At 31.5% G+C, this 18653-nt stretch overlaps 3 protein-coding genes and 1 long non-coding RNA gene across 15 annotated transcripts in view; 2 read left to right on the forward strand and 2 right to left on the reverse strand.

Moving 5' to 3' along the window:
• LOC145311644 (UDP-N-acetylglucosamine transporter-like) overlaps nt 1-18653 on the reverse strand; it is a 384555-nt gene that overhangs the window by 43920 nt on the left and 321982 nt on the right. The window lies entirely within an intron of this gene.
• Nucleotides 1-18653, reverse strand: part of LOC145311638 (uncharacterized) — a 368391-nt gene that overhangs the window by 27768 nt on the left and 321970 nt on the right. The window lies entirely within an intron of this gene.
• LOC145312783 (uncharacterized) lies at nt 6119-7339 on the forward strand. The gene is made up of 3 exons (XR_013877119.1): nt 6119-6326; nt 6676-6803; nt 7197-7339. It is a non-coding gene; the product is annotated as an uncharacterized LOC145312783 (long non-coding RNA).
• meigo (Solute carrier family 35 member B1 homolog meigo) lies at nt 10255-18104 on the forward strand. 4 transcript variants are annotated; one of them, XR_013876710.1, is made up of 12 exons: nt 10255-11563; nt 14089-14164; nt 14287-14333; nt 14615-14722; nt 15171-15225; nt 15372-15454; nt 15539-15637; nt 15750-15840; nt 15965-16088; nt 16931-17058; nt 17434-17650; nt 18031-18104. XR_013876710.1 is itself a non-coding variant. In XM_080150556.1 (12 exons), the coding sequence occupies exons 1-12, from the start codon at nt 11477-11479 to the stop codon at nt 18049-18051; spliced, it is 960 nt and encodes a 319-aa protein (XP_080006682.1). In that variant the 5' UTR covers nt 10255-11476; the 3' UTR covers nt 18052-18104. The 4 variants fall into 4 exon arrangements, 1 of the variants encoding a protein (XP_080006682.1); XR_013876709.1 differs by having other exon boundaries at nt 17434-17624; nt 17760-18104; XR_013876711.1 differs by having other exon boundaries at nt 17434-17624.

Below are 18653 nucleotides of genomic sequence, written 5' to 3' on the forward strand. Positions count from 1 at the left end.
AGTTAGGTATCACCATGGTTTTATATAGGGTTGGCAATCCGTATCTGAATCTGGGATCCGGAATCCGCCTAATTTTTTGGCCAATTTTGGAATCTGAATCCGGAAACCGTTTTTAAATAGCGGATTTGGATTCTTAATCCTTATACTAAAGTAACAGGATGTCTGTTTGTCTGTGTGTTTGTACCAAAGGATCTCACTAACCGCTGAACCGATCAGGTTCTCCATAACAGGGTAGCTTCTCATAGGTCCAGGGAAGGTTTTCAACTATTTTGGGGAGGGTACCACCACCCTCCCAAGAGAAATCGCCCCTAGAAAAAATAACCCTCCCCAAAAAGAGACTTGAACGAAGCATAAACCAATTATTTCTCTAATTAGATATTTCAAATAAAAAAAAAACATTCAAAGTGCCACTAGAGGCCTCTAGGGGCGAAGCCGCTAGTTGGTAGACTAAAATTAGAGCCTAGAGTTTTTAATACTTGTCATTATTATCATCTATAACACAAAGTAGAATGATGTCTGTCCGTCCGCCTGTGTGTCTGTCTGTCCATCCCTTAAGATCTTGGTAACCACTGAACCGATCGGATTCTACTTTTCAGGGTATATACCTATTGGTCCTGTGGTGGTTTTAAGCTATTTTCTTGGAGGATGGTACACCCCCAACCCCCCCTCTCACAAAAATTTTTTTTTTTTGTTTATTGGGGAAGTTGGTTCACAGCTCCTAGAGGCTGGGGGCAAAGCCGCTAGGTATATATAACATATTTTAAAATCTTGTTCGATTCTCGGAAGTGAATTATAGAAAACACCAAGAACGTTAATTTTTAGGACATATGTAGCAATTAAATTTTCAATTTTTTAAAAAGCCTTTTAAAATATTGCTAGAATCTGGAATCCACGAGAATCCGCTATTTTTTTGGACGGATTCTTGTAAGAATCCGAATCCGGTCCAAAAATTTGACGGATTGCCATCCCTAGTTTTATATGAAAAAAAATTTAAAAGCAAAGCATTTTTGGTGCAATATTATCAAATGTTTTGATGTTTCAAACTGCTTTTTAAAGCTTTTACACAAAAGTATATTATTTTGATTAAAAATGTTTATGTAGAAAAAGGGTTGGTACCATGTAATATTGTAAACAGTTTAATCTAAGTACTTTTGCAATTTACAGCATTTAATGCTTTTCTGCCGTGTTATTTTATTTTGTCCTTTGAACTCAAAAAGCATTTGATGATATTGGATCAAAAAACGATTTACATTTTAAAGTTTTTTTCATATAAAACCATGGTAAAACCAAACTTTTTAGTTGATAACTAGTATATTCACTAAAAAAATACTAAGGATCAATGCTGGAAGGTGCTTAGAATCACTTGCTCCCGTATGTGGATAGTTCCCTTTCATTGATGTAAACCTTTTTTAAAGTTGAGTTGTAGTTTAGTTTCAAAAAGTACACGACCGCCCCCTCCCATTTAAAAAAAAATTAGGTATACCTATCTTGCCAAATTACATTACATAATTTTCATTCTAAGTGCTATTTCCCTTATGTTTCCACCAAAATTGGGATATTTGGAACTAAAAATTATATAGGTATATTTAATATTTCATTCATACTTGATAGCGGTATACAACATTTCTTATGAAAAAATTAAATTAAGCAAAACTACAATTTACTTTATTACTAACTAGAGGCGAAGCCCCTAGAACCTCTAGGGATACTTAAGGTTAGAGGGCAAATTCGACCCGGCTACCTCCATCTTTCAATTTGAGTTTTAAAAAAAAATACCTAGTTTATTTTGGGGGGTAACCTTTAATTGGGAGGGTGAAGATACACTCCCCAATTATAGGTAAAAACCTTCCCTGGACCTGTAACAAAATTTATTGTAAAGGAGAACAATATCAGTTCAGCGGTTAGCAAGATCCTTCGCTAAAGACAAAAAAATACTTTATATAATAGGATTACTACGCAAGCATCCAAAAACAGTACCTGCATCTGGATGTTCATCTTCTGGGCGCTGTACTATGCCTGGCTTTCTGACTGGGTCAGCTAAATAGAAAGAAAAGTATGGCTACATTTTGTAAATTTAGTGAATTAATGCATTGGTAGCAAGTTTATTAGATGAACCATTCATGTATCCTATATCAAAATAAAAAATCAATGACCCATTGGAGAAAAAAAGCACGAAGTGCATTTAAAGAGTTAAGGTACTTTGAGTAGTGTACTTAAATATGCCTTAGTAGAATATATTAGGCATTGGATAGATATGATTATGTGTAAAAGAATTTTTAACTTTGACCTGACCAAACTTTTTTTATTTGACAATAATTCACAAGAGTTATATAAAAATGAACCGAGGTTCCCTTAGGGCAAGTTCTCTAAAGTTAAAGAACATAAAAAATAACATCCGGTTCTTCATAGGACAGGTTTTCTATGGATAGGTACTTTTAAAAAATAAAGAAAACCATCTGGTTTCCTGACGATATACACATTATCTCCACAAACTAACTAACCATACAATATAAACATATCTATAATACAAAGTAGAACGATGTCTGTCTGTCCGTCTGTCCGTCTGACCGTCTGTCCGTCCGTCTGTCTGTCTGTCCCTTAAGATCTCGGTAACCACTGAACCGATCGGATTCTACTCTTCAGGGTATCTACCTATTGGTCCTGTGGTGGTTTTAAGCTATTTTCTCGGGGGGTGGGACACCCCCAACCCCCCCAAAAACCAAAAAATCCCCCCCCATTTTTTTTTTTTTTTTTTTTTTTTTTTTTTAAGGAGTTTCCATGGTCCTTTATGGTCTCTCGCAATAATTTTTTTTTATCACCTCTTGGGCAAAGCCCCTAGAGGCTAGGGGCGAAGCCGCTAGTTTATATATATACTCCTTTGTAAGTTTTACATCAATATTACAAAAATATACATATCATAGAATACTCTTGTACCTAATTATTTTGTTGTATAAAAAGTTAAAAGCTCTAGGTATTAATTAGTAAATGCGATCAAAAGTTGTATCAAATGATTTTGCGATAGGTATATAACATGTAAAAACTTTGAAAATAAAAATGAAAAAGTCATTTTTTTTAGGAAAATCCCTGGCCAAATCTTTTAATTTTAATCAATAACTTTATATTATGCATTACTATATTATTTAAAAAGAAAAAAATTAACAATATTTTTTAAAATGCACTTCATGCAACTATCCCTTTTAAAAAAAAAACGATGATAATGTTTCATTACTAATACTGCATATAGGCATTAATTAGGGCATACATTGACTTTACATAAGGGGAGGGGTAGTAAACGGTGCCGTTTATTTGTAATCTGTGAGTAAAATGGACAAAATATGGAGGTAGATTTTGAAACTTGGTACATAAGCCTTGTGCAATACGTACTAATTGTAAATAAAAAAATTCTTTATATTAGGTTAGGCAGGGTGTCGGAGCCGTTTAATTTTGATGCGGCTCCGGCTCCTACCTTAAAATAAATATATCAATTTTTGTTCATTATTGAAATTGATAAAATAAAATAAATAATATAAAATATTTTGCTTTTATTTGATTAAAGCTATATAAAAGTAGAAGGATGTGTGTCTATTTGTTAAGTAACAATAGTTTTTCAGTTTATTATATGGAAATAGACCGTTGCCAAATTATATTATTACTTTAAAAAATCACTTTTAGCTAATCTGGAGCCGGAGCCGTTTTTAACGAAAAATACGTCTCCGGATCCACCAAATATGTTGCTGCTCCCGGCTCCCAGCTCCGGCTACGAAACACTTACACTTAACCCCTGTAGGCATCTCCCTTATCCCTATGGGGTTGGCCTCCGATTTGCCGAATTATTTTAATTAATGTCCTTAAGAATAGACACAGTGTTTTCGAGAAGAAAAAAAAACAATTAAAGTAAGTCTCTACACAAAAATAGACCAAAAAGCCTAGAAAACCCATTTCCGCAGTTCTTCTTACCAAACCTAACCTAAAAATTTTTAAAAATGGACTTTTTTCAATTTAGATCTAGTACCTAATAGACTAGGCATATGCACCAAGTTACAAGATTCTAGATCAATATTTAGCCCATTTGATCACGGTTTCCGAACAGAATGAACGTAGTAACCCCTCCACCCCACCGCCCCCCTTAAATATTACTTTCAGACAAATAAATGAGAAATTGACATGATACACAATTGTTTAGGAGTTTTGTTTAACAATAACAATATTTAAAACAAGCGTCCTTATTTAATACAAAAATAGGAGAAACAGATATGTAGATGGAATGAAAGAGTAGAATAGCAACATAAAAGTAACATTTTCGAATACTATTTTTTTAATATTATTAAAATCTAGAGAACCACAGAGTCCAGAAACTCGTGGTACCCCTGATTATTTTTATATATGGGCACCTAAGAACTAATAGAGTAGCCATTAAGTTACTAAGTATACAAAGCTATTAGCTTTCGATGTTAGATTAAAATACAAATATCTTGTTTATCTATCAAAATTTCCTTGAATTTAAAAAGGAAAGAAAGGGTAGGTAAATAAAGTTATGAAACCTAGAATTAAACAGTAACCCTTTAATCTTCTTTAAATGTGCGCGACAATTTTACAATAGTATTGACTTACTGCCGGGTTTCATTGTTTAGAGCTAAAAGTTTAGTTCTAATATTGTCTTGATATAAAAATTTGAAGAAGTGTGAAAAGTTAAAATATGTAATCATGCAATATATTTAGTTACAAAAGTATTCATTTTCGATAAGAAATGTATATTTAGCAAAAGGAGTAAATTGTAATAATGTAAACAGTTTGATTAATGTACTTCTGCATTTAACAGCATTTGATGTAATAAAAAACAAAAAGTACTTCAATTAGCAGCTGGAATCACTTTAGAGCTCATTCGATCGTGGATTGTCTCCTTTTTAATCAGCCTATATATATACACCTACAATAACTGACGGATTAGATTCATCTAAATCTAATTTAAAAGGTTTTTTTTGTTGATTGCAAAATATGCTAATTGAAAGAGTAGGTATTTTATCTAATAATGAACTTACATCTATAAGGGTTCAAAGAAGCAAACGCGTCGTAATCCATTTTTACTTTCTGAAAAAAAGTATCAATCAAACCTTATAAATTTTAAAATATCATTCAGTAGGTAAAATATTGCAAATGTCTTGACATATTTCAAAAACCAAATCATAAACAATTCACTATATGCTATTTGAATGAAATAAAATATAAAAAATTCACAACCAAACTATGTATATCAAAAGCAACGTCAACAAGCATACGAACAGTTGTTTATTTACATTTTACATATTTACCGGGCAATCAGCTGTCTTTGTGTATGTGTGTGTGTGCGTGTGTGTGTGCGTGTGTATAGACAGGCCAATACGGACGGAATCAGCTGTCTTTGTGTATGTGTGTGTGTGCGTGTGTGTGTGCGTGTGATTAGACAGGCCAATACGGACGGAATCAGAGATGTGTAGATATGTGAAATATGCGTTATAAGCGGTTTGAATCGCTTGGTCTCTATCGAAGACCAAAAAAATTTAGAATTTTTTGGCTTCATTTATTTTTAAAAACTATATTTCTGTTATCTTAAAATTTATAATTTAAGCATAAATCTGTAGACATTTGTATTGTTTATAGGTTCTAGTAAATCTTTTTTTTATTTTTCCTCCCAAAAACGAGAAAATTATGTTTTAAAAATCATCTATTAGGGCAAGAAGTCTATAAGCAAAGTAAGAATATTAAAAATCTATCTCCTATATACCTAATAAAGGAAACTGAATATAAATTGCACTTTTAAATAGCCGTTTTATTGCTGCACAGTCTCTATTACCTCGATTTTTAATTTTCATCCTATATCAAGAAAATTATTTTTTAAACAACGCTTCCTTAACCACCATTTTTTGATCAAGAATATTGGTGCTAAAAATGAAATCTATTAATTTTTCTATAAAAAAACTTATGGGATTACAAAAATGTAAGTGGTCAATGTTATTGTATTAAGCTAAAGCTTCTACATGGGTTCTACAAGAACCATATTAGCTACCTATACCCTTTAACAGCTTCTACATTTAAAATATGATTAGATTTGGTGTGTTTCAAAAAGGAGTATAACAATTAAGGTCGGTTCTTAAAACACCGTGTGAGTAAGCTGTGATCACGCATGAATTTAGTCACCCCTATCTCACCCCTGATTTCGATTTCGTAGGTGTGATGGAAATTGCTCACACGTAGCCGTTCTATAAACATACGTGTGGTGTGACTGCTAGGTGTGAAACAACAACATACGGGTGACAAGATTTTAGCTGTCAACAACAATGTGTACACCGGTAACAACAACACTTTTGTATCAACTTCTGCTCAACTTTAGAAGTCAAACTTACAATAAGCCATAGAATTCATTTTATAAATCCGCGTAAAATTTTTTATTTACGAATGTCGTCTTCCATAAACAAAAAAATTTTCAATCGTTAGCTGACTAGCACGGAAACAACACGCATTTTAAGCTCGTCATTTTCTTAAGTTTTAAAATTGTAAAGCGGGTTGTTGATTGTTTTTTAATTAACAGATTAACTCTAATGTTTAATTATAATTAAATACCTACTGTTTTTATTTTTAATATTATTTGTGAAAAATAAATTTTATAATTTGGAGGTTTAAACAATATTTTTATTTCAGACTGAATGAAGTTCATTTGTTGACAGATTGTTTCTCTCGTGGAATTTGGGGACAGAATTATGAAAGCTAATGTTTATATGGTTGGGAAGCAAACATCAAATCATACAAATTGCAATATATTTATTCAGGTATTTTATCACATTTTTCTATAATCTAAACCCATTTTACTTTCATTTTTAGATGTCATTTTTTTATTTAAATATTAGTAAAATATTTCAGTTCTTAATTTAACCTTCCAGTTACTCTGACCTCAGAATGTGGGGCTTTCGCCCTTCATTGTAAATTAGGAAAATTATAATGTACTTATGCCATTATAAAAATAATTTATTATAACTGGCCCAAAACCTTCCATGGATATCACAATCTTAATAAATGAATTTCCTTATATAATAGGATAATAATGTTTTTTAAATTGTTACAATCTCTTTTTTTTTCAATAGGTATTATGTATTTTAAGTACCTATGTAAACACCTGATCTACTTGACAATATTTTAATTTTAAAGTTAATCTTTTTGTTAAGGACTTTGGATGTCAGAGGATTTCCAAGAATTACTCTGTTAATAAGCCACCTTGACAACCTTAAAAGTAGTGGCTACACTTAGAAACAAAAATAATACCATATTTGTTCACTTACATTCTATATTATTTTCATAAATGTTTTAATTGTTGTGCTTAAATTAATAAAATAAAGTTTGAATTTTTTATTACTTTTATTATTGGTAAATTTTAATAATATTTCAACATCAATCGTGTTTTTAGAAGCTTAGTTTCTGTACCAATTACCTATAGTGTATGAAAGTACATGCCTAAATTCATTATTAGAAAGATAACCGTACGGACTGACAAACATAAAATTAATAAATTTAAAGAATTCAAGGTACTATTGTGCTAAAGCGTGTTGACGGATTTGATTCTTTACCTAAGCCGCGTTATAAGATATCAATAGGTTTATCTACTGCTGCAATCAATTGGTTAGTTGCCTGTAAATGATAAGAAGAATAAAAAAGCTACAGGACCAATTTTTATTTTAAATTTCGTCTGTTAAGGTTGGACATCTGTCATATTACGTTTTTTCTCCAGATATAAAATACTAGCGGCCGCCAGGGAGGGAGGGGACTATGGGCTGTTAATCACACTAGTCCCCAAGGTCTTACAATAACGTTTTTTTATTCGTTGGCTTAACAAATTTGGGGACTTTTTGATTTTAATTGGCTGTATTATAAAGTTGTGTGTCCTAACGTTTCAACCACTAATTGTAATCTACAGAAGTGGTAAATTTGTGTATCATCAATGTGGATTTACATCAATTTATTGGCCATTGCCTTATCCCTTTAGATCCCTCATCAGCCGCACACAAAGCATTTATAACGTTTTCTTATTCGTTGGCTCAACAACTTTGGGGACTTTAATTGGTTGTATCATAAAGTTGTGTGTCCAAACGTTTCAACCACTAATTAGATCTACAGAATGGGTAATTTTGTGCATTATCAATCGGGATTTACATCAATTTATTGGCCATTGCCTTATCTCTTTAGATCCCTGAGCGTCCGCACACAAAGTATTTATAACGTTTTCTATTCGTCTGCTTAACAACTTTGGGGACTTCAATTGATTTTAATTGGTTGAATTATGAAGATGTGTGTCTAAACGTTTCACCCAATAATTTTAATCTACAGAAGGGGTAATTTTGTGTATCATGAATGGGGATTTACATAAATTTAATTACCATTTTCTTATCCATTTAGATCCCTGAGCGGCTGCACACAAAGCATTTATATGGTATGGCCTAAAACCATGCAAATAAGTTGTAAGATTTGCCTGTTAATTTTCCCTTCAATTGTAATAACATTGTATGCTGAGAGAGATGGGGACAATGGTCTGTTTATTATACCAGTCCCCAAAGTTTTATAATAATGTTTTCTTATTCGTTGGCTTTACACTAATGGGACTCTTGCTAAATTTTTGATAGTTCTTTTTTATTAAATTGAGTGTTCAAACGTTTCAACCACTAATTTCAATATACAGAAGGGGTAATTTTATGCATAATCATAGGGGATATACATAAATTTATTAACTATTGTCTTATCCCTTAAGATCCCTGCATTGCACGTCTTGCTATGCCGTCTGTAGGTATGATGCAGTTTGATACAGATATAATACATAGAAATAAAAGAAATGCAGATATTTTGGCAGATTATTTTTTTTATATTTTTTATACATACATAAGATATTATAAATACTTAAAGGAACCAAATATGACTTCATATATAATATTAAAAGTTCTTTAATATATCCGAAACCAATTTTTTCTTTGATAAAACTGTTATGGGTTGTAATAAAAAATGTTCTATTTTTGGCAGGTTTTACTGCAATAGCTTTCACCATCATTTTCAATTAAAATTTGTAAAGCATTATCCACTATATATTTTTAGGATGTATCTAATCTCGATTTTAGCTTTTTTTTCACTTGATAATTAGAGTTTGTAAATCTCCATTTATAATCCACAATGTTGTCTTCTTCATTATTCACCTTCTTACTGCAAATTATCTGAAATTATTCATAAAATCATAATTTGGTTAAACATTTAAATAAACATAGAAAAAAATATAAATCAAATATTCGTCCTTTTTGTATATGTTCGCTTCGCTTCGTCTCATCTGTTTGTTTATTTACGTTTCTTCTGTTTATCTTTTTTGTAATTGTCTGCTAGATATGAGAGGAAAGCCCTTCTTATGCGCAATGCCGCGTTTTTATTGAAAATTTCCATGCTGGACCTGTGATTAAGCTGTTTTCAGCTGCGACAGCATAGTGTGATGAAAATCTTCTCACACGAAAACGTGTGAATCCAAAATAGGGGTGATTGACGTCATAGGTGTGACTTGAAGGTGTGATTGCGTATGGTGTGAGTTGACTAAAGAACGACTCGTGTGATCGTCACACCTACGCCACCTGTGATTAAGCTGTCGAAGGTGTGACAAAAAGGTTTACAGAACTGAGCTTTAGTTCAACCAAGCCTCATCAATCTAGCACACCAGGATTGTACAATTTGTACGAAAGATAGTGATTTTTCAGTTCAGGCATCAGTTTTCATCACAATTAATCTTTTTTTGTTCGGATTTTAAATATTTGTAGCTCAAATTAACCAACCAATTTCTTCTAGATATTCAATGATTCATGTATCATAGAGTTACCACTTTTTCTAAATTGTACCAAATTTTTAAAGATATCGCAATGACAAGTTACAATCGACCCTAATTGTAGAAAAGATTTGTCTAATAGAAATAGGAAAAGAAAGCCTGGAATATTTTAACACGTAGCAGAAAGTGTACACCAAGATAGATTCATCAAAACAGAAGAGCCCAGTTTTCCCTGCAACAATTTTCCTTTGTCACTCTAAAAAAAAGTGCGTAAATTGAACATATATATTCGTATACTACGTCATGTAAAATCTCGTAAACGGCTTTAACGACCGTTTCACTTTTGCACCCCGTATTTTATTGGGTTTTACCTATGATAAGTTAAAATTACAGTTTAAAAATATTCTAGGGAAATTTGTCTACATAGTAAATGACCATTCATTAACTTTTCTCTCGCTCTCTCTTTCCTCAAAAATGTCAACAGACAATCAACATTTGAGGAAAATTTCAGATGAGAAAATATTTATTACCGTATGCTTTCAAATATTTTATGAAATACTACAATAATATATGAAATAAGTTTATTTTCCTTAGGTATATATAGGTAGGTATAAATTTAAATGTTTTCATCATAGTTTTTGTATAAACCCGGCCTTTTTGAACATCTAAACTAGTTTTTATCTTATTTCACCTTTTTTTGTGTTATTAAGTATATATAGGCCAAATGTACATTTTGTTCTGAATATATATGTTTTTAAAAGCGAAGCTTTTCTATAATTAGGTTTGGACCGTCCGTCCGAGACGGATAGCTTTTTTTCGTTAAAAATTAGGCATGTTAGAATTGTTCTATCGATTTCAAACTTTGCATGTTATGTGATATAGCTAATTATCCGATTATTTGGTATACTGATTCCTGGGACAACAAAGTACAATATTATAAACAAAGTAACTCTTTAATCAAGTCCTAAAAATGTAAGTATGTCCATAAACTTTATATATCCTGTGTCAAGAAGTTTTTGAACAAATTTACTCACAATTTTGCTTTGACTTTGATCCATTTATATTCTGAATATTTGATAAGTTAACCTCTTTTTAAAATTTCTACCTGTCCAGAGACCACGTCCATCAAAAAATCTAAAAACTTGGGAAAATTTATTATATAAGAATGATTTTATCCCTAATAACCAATCCTCTCAGTCCAAAGATAAAGTCTATACAATTACACACGGTTCATGCAAATGTGTCAAAACTTTCCCCCCCTCTTATTTACAGGTATAACAAAATCAAGGATTTTGTTTAAGATTTGGTAATATTATTCATTTATTTACAATTTTAGCTTCATATTCAACAACTCTATTATGATAACTTTATAGCGACTGCAACTTCAGGTTCCCAACTTTTAATTATTTTTTTAGGTAATAAAAAAAATGTTTAGGATAAGTAGGGTTAATATTTCTATGGGTGAGTTCTTTTGGAGGTTTTAGGTACCCTCCCGTCCGTAAATTAGTTCAACCTTTCTGGGACATCTAAGAATCTTCACTGTAAAGGAAAGCCATATCGGTCTAGAAGCGAGCGTGATATTTCGCTGCACACAGACGGATATCTTGAAATCCTTATTATTTTATTTACATTTAGTTTTGTTTGCAGAAAGTGAATATAAAAATGTTGGATACTCTAGGGCACAAGACAAGATTTATTATATGCGGTGCTGGCATATTTTTCTGCTATTTCTACTATGGAATTTTACAGGTTCTGTATTTAAATTTTTAAGAAGAGTTTTGTAAATGTAAGATTTTATTCAATTATTAAAAAGTATAAATAAGGGGGGGGGGGGGAGTTTGTACAGTTATAGGAAATGAAATTCAGTATAAAAGTTTGGGATGGCCGTGTGGGCTTGTTTTTATAGTTATCAACCTAATTCTTTTTGTAGGCTCTCTTATATGACCGGATGTACACATAAAACTTTGAAAATTGAATTTCGGCATTTTCCTTCTTGGGGCTTGTGGAGCACAAAAACCCCCCAAACGCTAAAAATATGAGTTCTGAGCTTATTTTTAAAGATATCAACCTGATTTTTTAAAAATAATACTCTTTTAACATAACTGAATCAACGAACCATTACAGATTTCATTCTGGGACTTTCCTTCTTAGGGCTTGTGGAGCACAAAAAACCCCAAACACTAAAATATGAGTTCTGAGCTTATTATTAAAGATATCAACCTGGTTTTTTTAAATAATACTTTTTTAACATAACTGAATCAACGAACCATTACAGATTTCATATTGGGACTTTCCTTCTTGGGGCTTGTGGAGCACAAAAAAACCCCAAACACTAAAAATATGAGTTCTGAGCTTATTTTTAGAGATATCAACCTGATTTTTCAAAATAATACTTTTTTAACATAACTGAATCAACGAACCATTACAGATTTCATATTGGGACTTTCCTTCTAGGGGCTTGTGGAGCAAAAGATCCCCCCAAAACACTAAAAATATGAGTTCTAAGCTTATTTTAAAAGATATCAACCTGATTTTTTTAAATAATACTTTTTAAATGATACTTTTTTAACTTAACTGAATCAACAAACCATTACAGATTTTATTTGGAACTTTCCTACTAGGGGCTTGTGGAGCAAAAGACCCCCAAAAACTAAAATTAAGAGATCTAAGCTTATTTTTAAAGATATCAACCTGATTTATTTAATAATACTTTTTTAACATAACCGAATCAACAAACCATTACAGATTTCATTTTGGGACTTTCCTTCTAGGGGCTTGTGGAGCAAACGCCCCTTAAACCACTAAAAATATAAGTTCTGAGCTAATTTAAAGATGTCAACCTGATTTTGTTTAAAGAAAACTTTCTTAACATACCTGAATTAAGGAACCATTACAGATTTCATTTTGGACTTTTCTTTAAGGGTCTAGTGGAGCAAAAGACCCCCCAAAACACTAAAAATATGAGTTTTGAGCTTATTTTTAAAGATATCAACCTGATTTTTTTAAAATAATTATTTTTTAACATAACCGAATCAACGAACCATTACAGATTTCATTTTGGGACTTTTATTCTTGTGATTTGTGGAGCAAAAGACCCCCAAAAACACTAAAAGTATGAGTTCTGAGCTTATTTTTAAATATAGTGTTCTTAAAAAAATCAGGTTGATATCTTTAAAAATAAGGTCAGAATTAATATTTTAGTGTTTTGTGGTTCTTTTGCTCCACAAGTCCCTAGAAGGAAAGTCCCAATTTTTTTAGTGTTTTGGGGGTCTTTTGCTCCAGCAGACCCTAGAAGGAAAGTCCGAAAATGAAATCTGTAATGGTTTCTTAGTTTGGTTATGTTAAAGAAGTATTGTTTTAAAAAATCAGGTTGATGTCTTTAAAAATAAGCTCAGAACTAATATTTTTAGTGTTTTGTGGTTCTTTTGCTCCAAAAGCCCCTAGAAGGAAAGTCCCAAAATGAAATCTGTAATGGTTCCCTAGTTTGGTTATGTTCAAAAAGTTTCCTTTAAAAAATCAGCTTGATATCTTTAAAAATAAGCTCAGAACTCATATTTTTAGTGTTTTTGGGGGTCTTTTGCTCCACAAGCCCCTAGAAGGAAAGTCCCAATATGAAATCTGTAATGGTTCGTTGATTCAGTTATGTTAAAAAAGTATTATTTAAAAAAAAATCAGGTTGGTATCTTTAAAATAAGCTCAGAACGCATATTTTTAGTGTTTTTGGGGGTCTTTTGCTCCACAAGCCCCTAGAAGGAAAGTCCCAAAATGAAATCTGTAATGGTTCATTGATTCAGTTAAGTTAAAAAAGTATCATTTAAAAAAAATCAGGTTGATATCTTTAAAAATAAGCTCAGAACGCATATTTTTAGTTTTTGGGGTTCTTGTGCTCCACAAGCCCCAAGAAGGAAAGTGCCGAAATTCAATTTTCAAAGTTTTATGTGTACATCCAGTCATATAAGAGAGCCTACAAAAAGAATTAGGTTGATAACTATAAAAACAAGCCCACACGGCCCTCCCAAACTTTTATACTGAATTTCATTTCCTATAACTGTACAAACTTCCCCCCCCCCCCTTGTTAAAATTTAGGCAGTTTTATCACAAATTTTTTTTAATTTCTTCAGTAAAGATACAAACAATTTATATTCTGCAATTTACTTTTCTATTGTATCATCCTGCTTTTCTGGAAATATGGCCTACCATAAAGAAAAGAAGAAATAATTTTTTTTTATCTCCTTATTTTATTTTTCTCTTTTTGTGATTATACTTACATTTAGGAACGTATTACGCGTAAAGACTATGGGGATGAGAGGTTTGTATACAGCATGGCACTTGTTTTCAGTCAATGTGTAGGTATGTCTTACATAATGAAATTATTTTGTTTGTTTAGTGATTCATTGACAATACCTGCTAGAATTGACTTATTGTACTTTTCAAATTAGTATTTTCTGTCATTAATATAAATGTTTTTTTAGTGAACTACATTTACGCTGTGATTGTTTCCCGAGGTGTATTAACCCAGGTAAACTAGTTGTTCTTCACTTCAATTTAAAACGAAGCGGCATATGCTCTTTGACAATGAAAGACGTTAGAAAGTTTACCTTTTGGTGCCAAGCAAGATGCTTGACATTTAATCGATGTTAACTTAAGGTTACATCTAACAAGTTCTTTTTAAAAACATTTGATTGACGTTTACCATTAAAACATTAAAATTGCATGACACAATGCCCCTTGATTCAACAGAAATTGTTCAAAAAAATGGATATAAGAACTTAAGAAGTTCATTTTGTTCATTTGTTTCAGGGTGAAGACACAACCAAGACTTCATATTATGTAACTTGTTCCCTATCCTATCTTATTGCCATGGTGTCAAGTAATAAAGCTCTAGTTTGGGTCAATTATCCAACTCAGGTGAGGATAAGAAACACACCTATTGTAGGTATTTATTCATGGTACGTCTGTGCTTCCGTATTTATCAATCTCAGCTGTATGTCAGTCATAAAATTGTTTTTGTTCTCTATCCTAACCTAAAAGTCATGGTATCTACCTACAATAAAGGAATGATTTTTTTTGTAAGCCTGTGAAGATCAAACTAATTCCCTGATCAAGTGAAACCTTGTTCATTCATCTGTACACAATTCAGATAACTATCTTTGCCTTTAGCAGCGGATGGCCTTGGAATAGATTTTAAAATAGGGCCAGTTCTTAAGTTATAAAGTGGTATTATCATTAAATCTTTCATGTTAAGAATAATTGTTTTACCCTTTTTAACAATCCTTTAACAATCTACCATCCCCGTATTGTACTTAGTACCAGTTTGTTCATAAAATCTTTATTGTAATCTATAATGTTTCTGTAGGTTGTAGGAAAATCTTGTAAACCAATTCCTGTGATGATTCTTGGTGTACTTATAGGTAAAACTTTTTTCTCTTTTTATCTTATCTATTTATTTGTGCAGGTACCTATATAATTTAATATAACTAAATCTAATGGTATCTGTGATACTTTTATTTTTTTTTCTCCTTTCCTATTTTGTTAAGCATGTGTTCCACTATTTTAGGAAGAAAAGTTTATCCACTGCGAAAGTACCTGTTTGTTCTGATGATTGTTGTTGGAGTTGCACTATTTATGTACAAAGATAAAGTAAGTTCAACTTTCTCTGCATTTTTTATCCTCAATTTAAAAAAAAACCATATTGATTTATATTTGTTTGTTTTCAATTGCTAGGCTAGTAAGGCTACAGCTGATTCAGATTCTGGAATTGGACTTGGCGAAATTCTTTTATTGGTTTCCCTTGCATGCGATGGTATCACAGGAGCTGTTCAGGTTATTTAGAAAATTCATTTTCCTACACAGTTTTTTTCTGAAATTGTGAGAAGCTATTTTTTCATAAAACTATTCTACACATTACCTACATTACTTTGTCTTCAATGTATAGGAAAGAATGAAATCAGAACATAACACAAGATCCGGACATATGATGAAAGCTATGAATCTTTGGTCCATGCTCTTCCTTGGCGTTGCTTTAGGTAGGGACAATTTTCTTTTATATTTTGTCTAAAATAAAAATAAGTTAACGAAATTGATTAGTTAAGTAGGTAGTTTTTTTCATTTTTTAAATACTGAGAAAAATATATAACATATTTAATTAAGTTCTGACCGGAGAAGGTGTGGAGTTTATCGGGTTTGTATCCCGTCATCCCGGAGTTATCTGGCAGATTTTATCCTTCTGTGTTGCCTCTGCATTCGGACAATTCTTCATTTTTATGTGTGTCAGGTAAAAATGTGCAAGTACTTGTTTTTAGGGTCCTACGACAAACGCAGGAGTTCCAAACGTCGGAGTGGACACTTAACCTAACCTATTTTAGACTATCTTATAGGTTTTTTAAATGCCTAACCCCTGCGGGGGGCTTTTTTGTTCATTCATATCTTAACCTAACCTAATATGTATATAAATACTTAAAGTTAATATTTTAACACTCCTGCGTTTGTCCACCCCGACGTTTGGGACTCCTGCGTTTGTCCTGGAACCAGATTAGGGTAATGTGAAAACATGTAGCTCTCGTTGTTGTGAAGCTAGTTGATAAGTTGGAAACTCGGTCCAACACCGCGCCATAGCTAAATACGTCAAAAATAGTTCATGCTGCAGATATTTCTGGTTTACGACATAAATAATTAGAGTAGAGATGAATAGTTATAGCAGAGGGGAATGCCTCTGTCTAAAATAGGCGTAACACATTACCACGCACAGTTAGAAATTTCAGTCAAAGGTCGTGCAATCAAAGATATGTTTGTGTGAAGGGCGTTAGCCATGTAATCATGTACATCATCAAGCAAATTTGGTTTATAGATGCACCAAAGTATGATCTCGTGCTGTATCCAGTACTGTATTGGCTATACGTGGATAGGGTAATGTGAACAAAGAAAACTTCTACGTCCCTAATTTTCTATCAAAGTGTATGGTCTATTGATCTATTAACCCAATATTTAATGTTTTTTAAATACAACAGTTAAGCTTTTTATGCAAACTGAATCAGCATTTTATACCTACCTATATAAACAGAGTTTTAAATAATTTGGTTGTGCCATTTATTATTAATATACTATCTTGTTACCTAGTGACTTTGGCCCGCTGCCTTGTTCAATAATAACCACCACACGCAAGTTTTTCACAGTTCTCGCATCTGTTATCTTCTTTGGTAATGAACTAATGTCCAGACAGTGGCTGGGTGTTGTCCTAGTTTTTGCAGGAAAGGATTAGAAACACAATTTTTTGAAAATAATGTTATAAGCAAGACTGATAAAACATAAAAAAAAACCTAATATTTGGTTTAAAAGCTTTTTTTCTTAATTAAGAAACAATAACTAATAAGACCTTGAATCTCTTTACACTTTCAAATTAGGTAATATTAAAATGAAAATTGGTGATCAGAATTATATATTTTCAAAAAAATCTTTTGTTATGCAATATAGTAGAATAACGGTCTTATTTTTTACTGTAAAACAGTCTTTCTTCCTATCTCAGACTTGTTTCGATTGTTAATCTGTTGTATTATCTCATTCAGTAAAAAAAATCCCCAAAAATAAATTCAACCGTTCTTTTCTTAATCCTTGATGTACCACAGGCCTGTTCTTGGATGGAGTATTTGGAAAGAAGAAACAAGTTGAGAAGCAATCCAACAAAACTAGTTGAATAAATACACCTTTAGAAAAACAATAGAATTAATTTTTAAATAATCAAAGAGCATAATCCAGTGTTTAAAAAAAAAAAGATAGATACATATTACATACATCACATAAGTACCTTTTTATAGTAGGGATAAAAAATCTGTCATTAAAGTCCGATCTTGAAAAATGACTGAAAACTTTTAAGTATAAGATGTCTTGAAGCTTGTATGCTTTCAAAGTAATTTCAAGAAGATTTCTTATCCTAACTTCCATTTTGTAGTAGATGAGCATATTTTATACGTAAACAGCTGAATTAAAATTTCAATGTTACAAAATAAACATATTTCTACGAATATAAACTTGGAATTTAAGACCCTTTTTAAAATATAAAAAGATACATTGGCAGTGTTTTACATCATGTTTATATTGTAAGTTTGCTTTGAATTTTAGAGTTACCTTTTATGGTGATAACACTTCAAATTAGGACTTGGACGTGTTTTTCAAATATTTTTTTTGTGTGTGTTTTGTTTGATTTCATTGTTGGACTTCAGGTGGGAGACAAGAAGCATTAAAACCTTTGATACCCATGGTAAGAAGTAAAAAAAGTGAATTAGTTTTATGAAAATTGTGATACTTTGAATTATATTTTTGATTGCATGCTGCTTTAAAAATCATTTCTAAATTTAGGACACTAGGAGCACTTTATGCATTTATTTAAGTTTCTTTGTAAAAATGTCAAGCTTTATTTGAAACCAACTTATTTGTTTAAAATATATAATTCAATTTAATGGTTATCCCTCCATCCCCTCCTCAATACAGAAATGTTTCATTCAAGTGCACATCCCTTGGAACAGAGACTAGGGTCCTATAAAATATTATTTAAACAAAAGTCGATGTGTAAAAAAAAACTTAAACTATTTTTAAAATGTTTTTACAACTTAGGTAATAATTTAAATCTCTCATTATTTTCGCAAGTAAAAATCCTTTACATTGAAAAGTAAAATCTCCTAGAAATTGTTTCTTTTCTTTTATATTCATTTTATTTAAAAAATGCGCAAGTAGTCTCTGTCTCTTTCATTATCTCAAATTTACATGATTTTATTTTTGTATTTTAAAAACTTACATAACATATTGTTAATTTGCATTTAAAAAACATTGTAATTGAATTTAATAC

The sequence above is a fragment of the Acartia tonsa genome, chromosome 2 (assembly GCF_053477335.1).
Source record: "Acartia tonsa isolate MP-2025a chromosome 2, ASM5347733v1, whole genome shotgun sequence".
NCBI lineage: Eukaryota > Metazoa > Arthropoda > Copepoda > Calanoida > Acartiidae > Acartia > Acartia tonsa.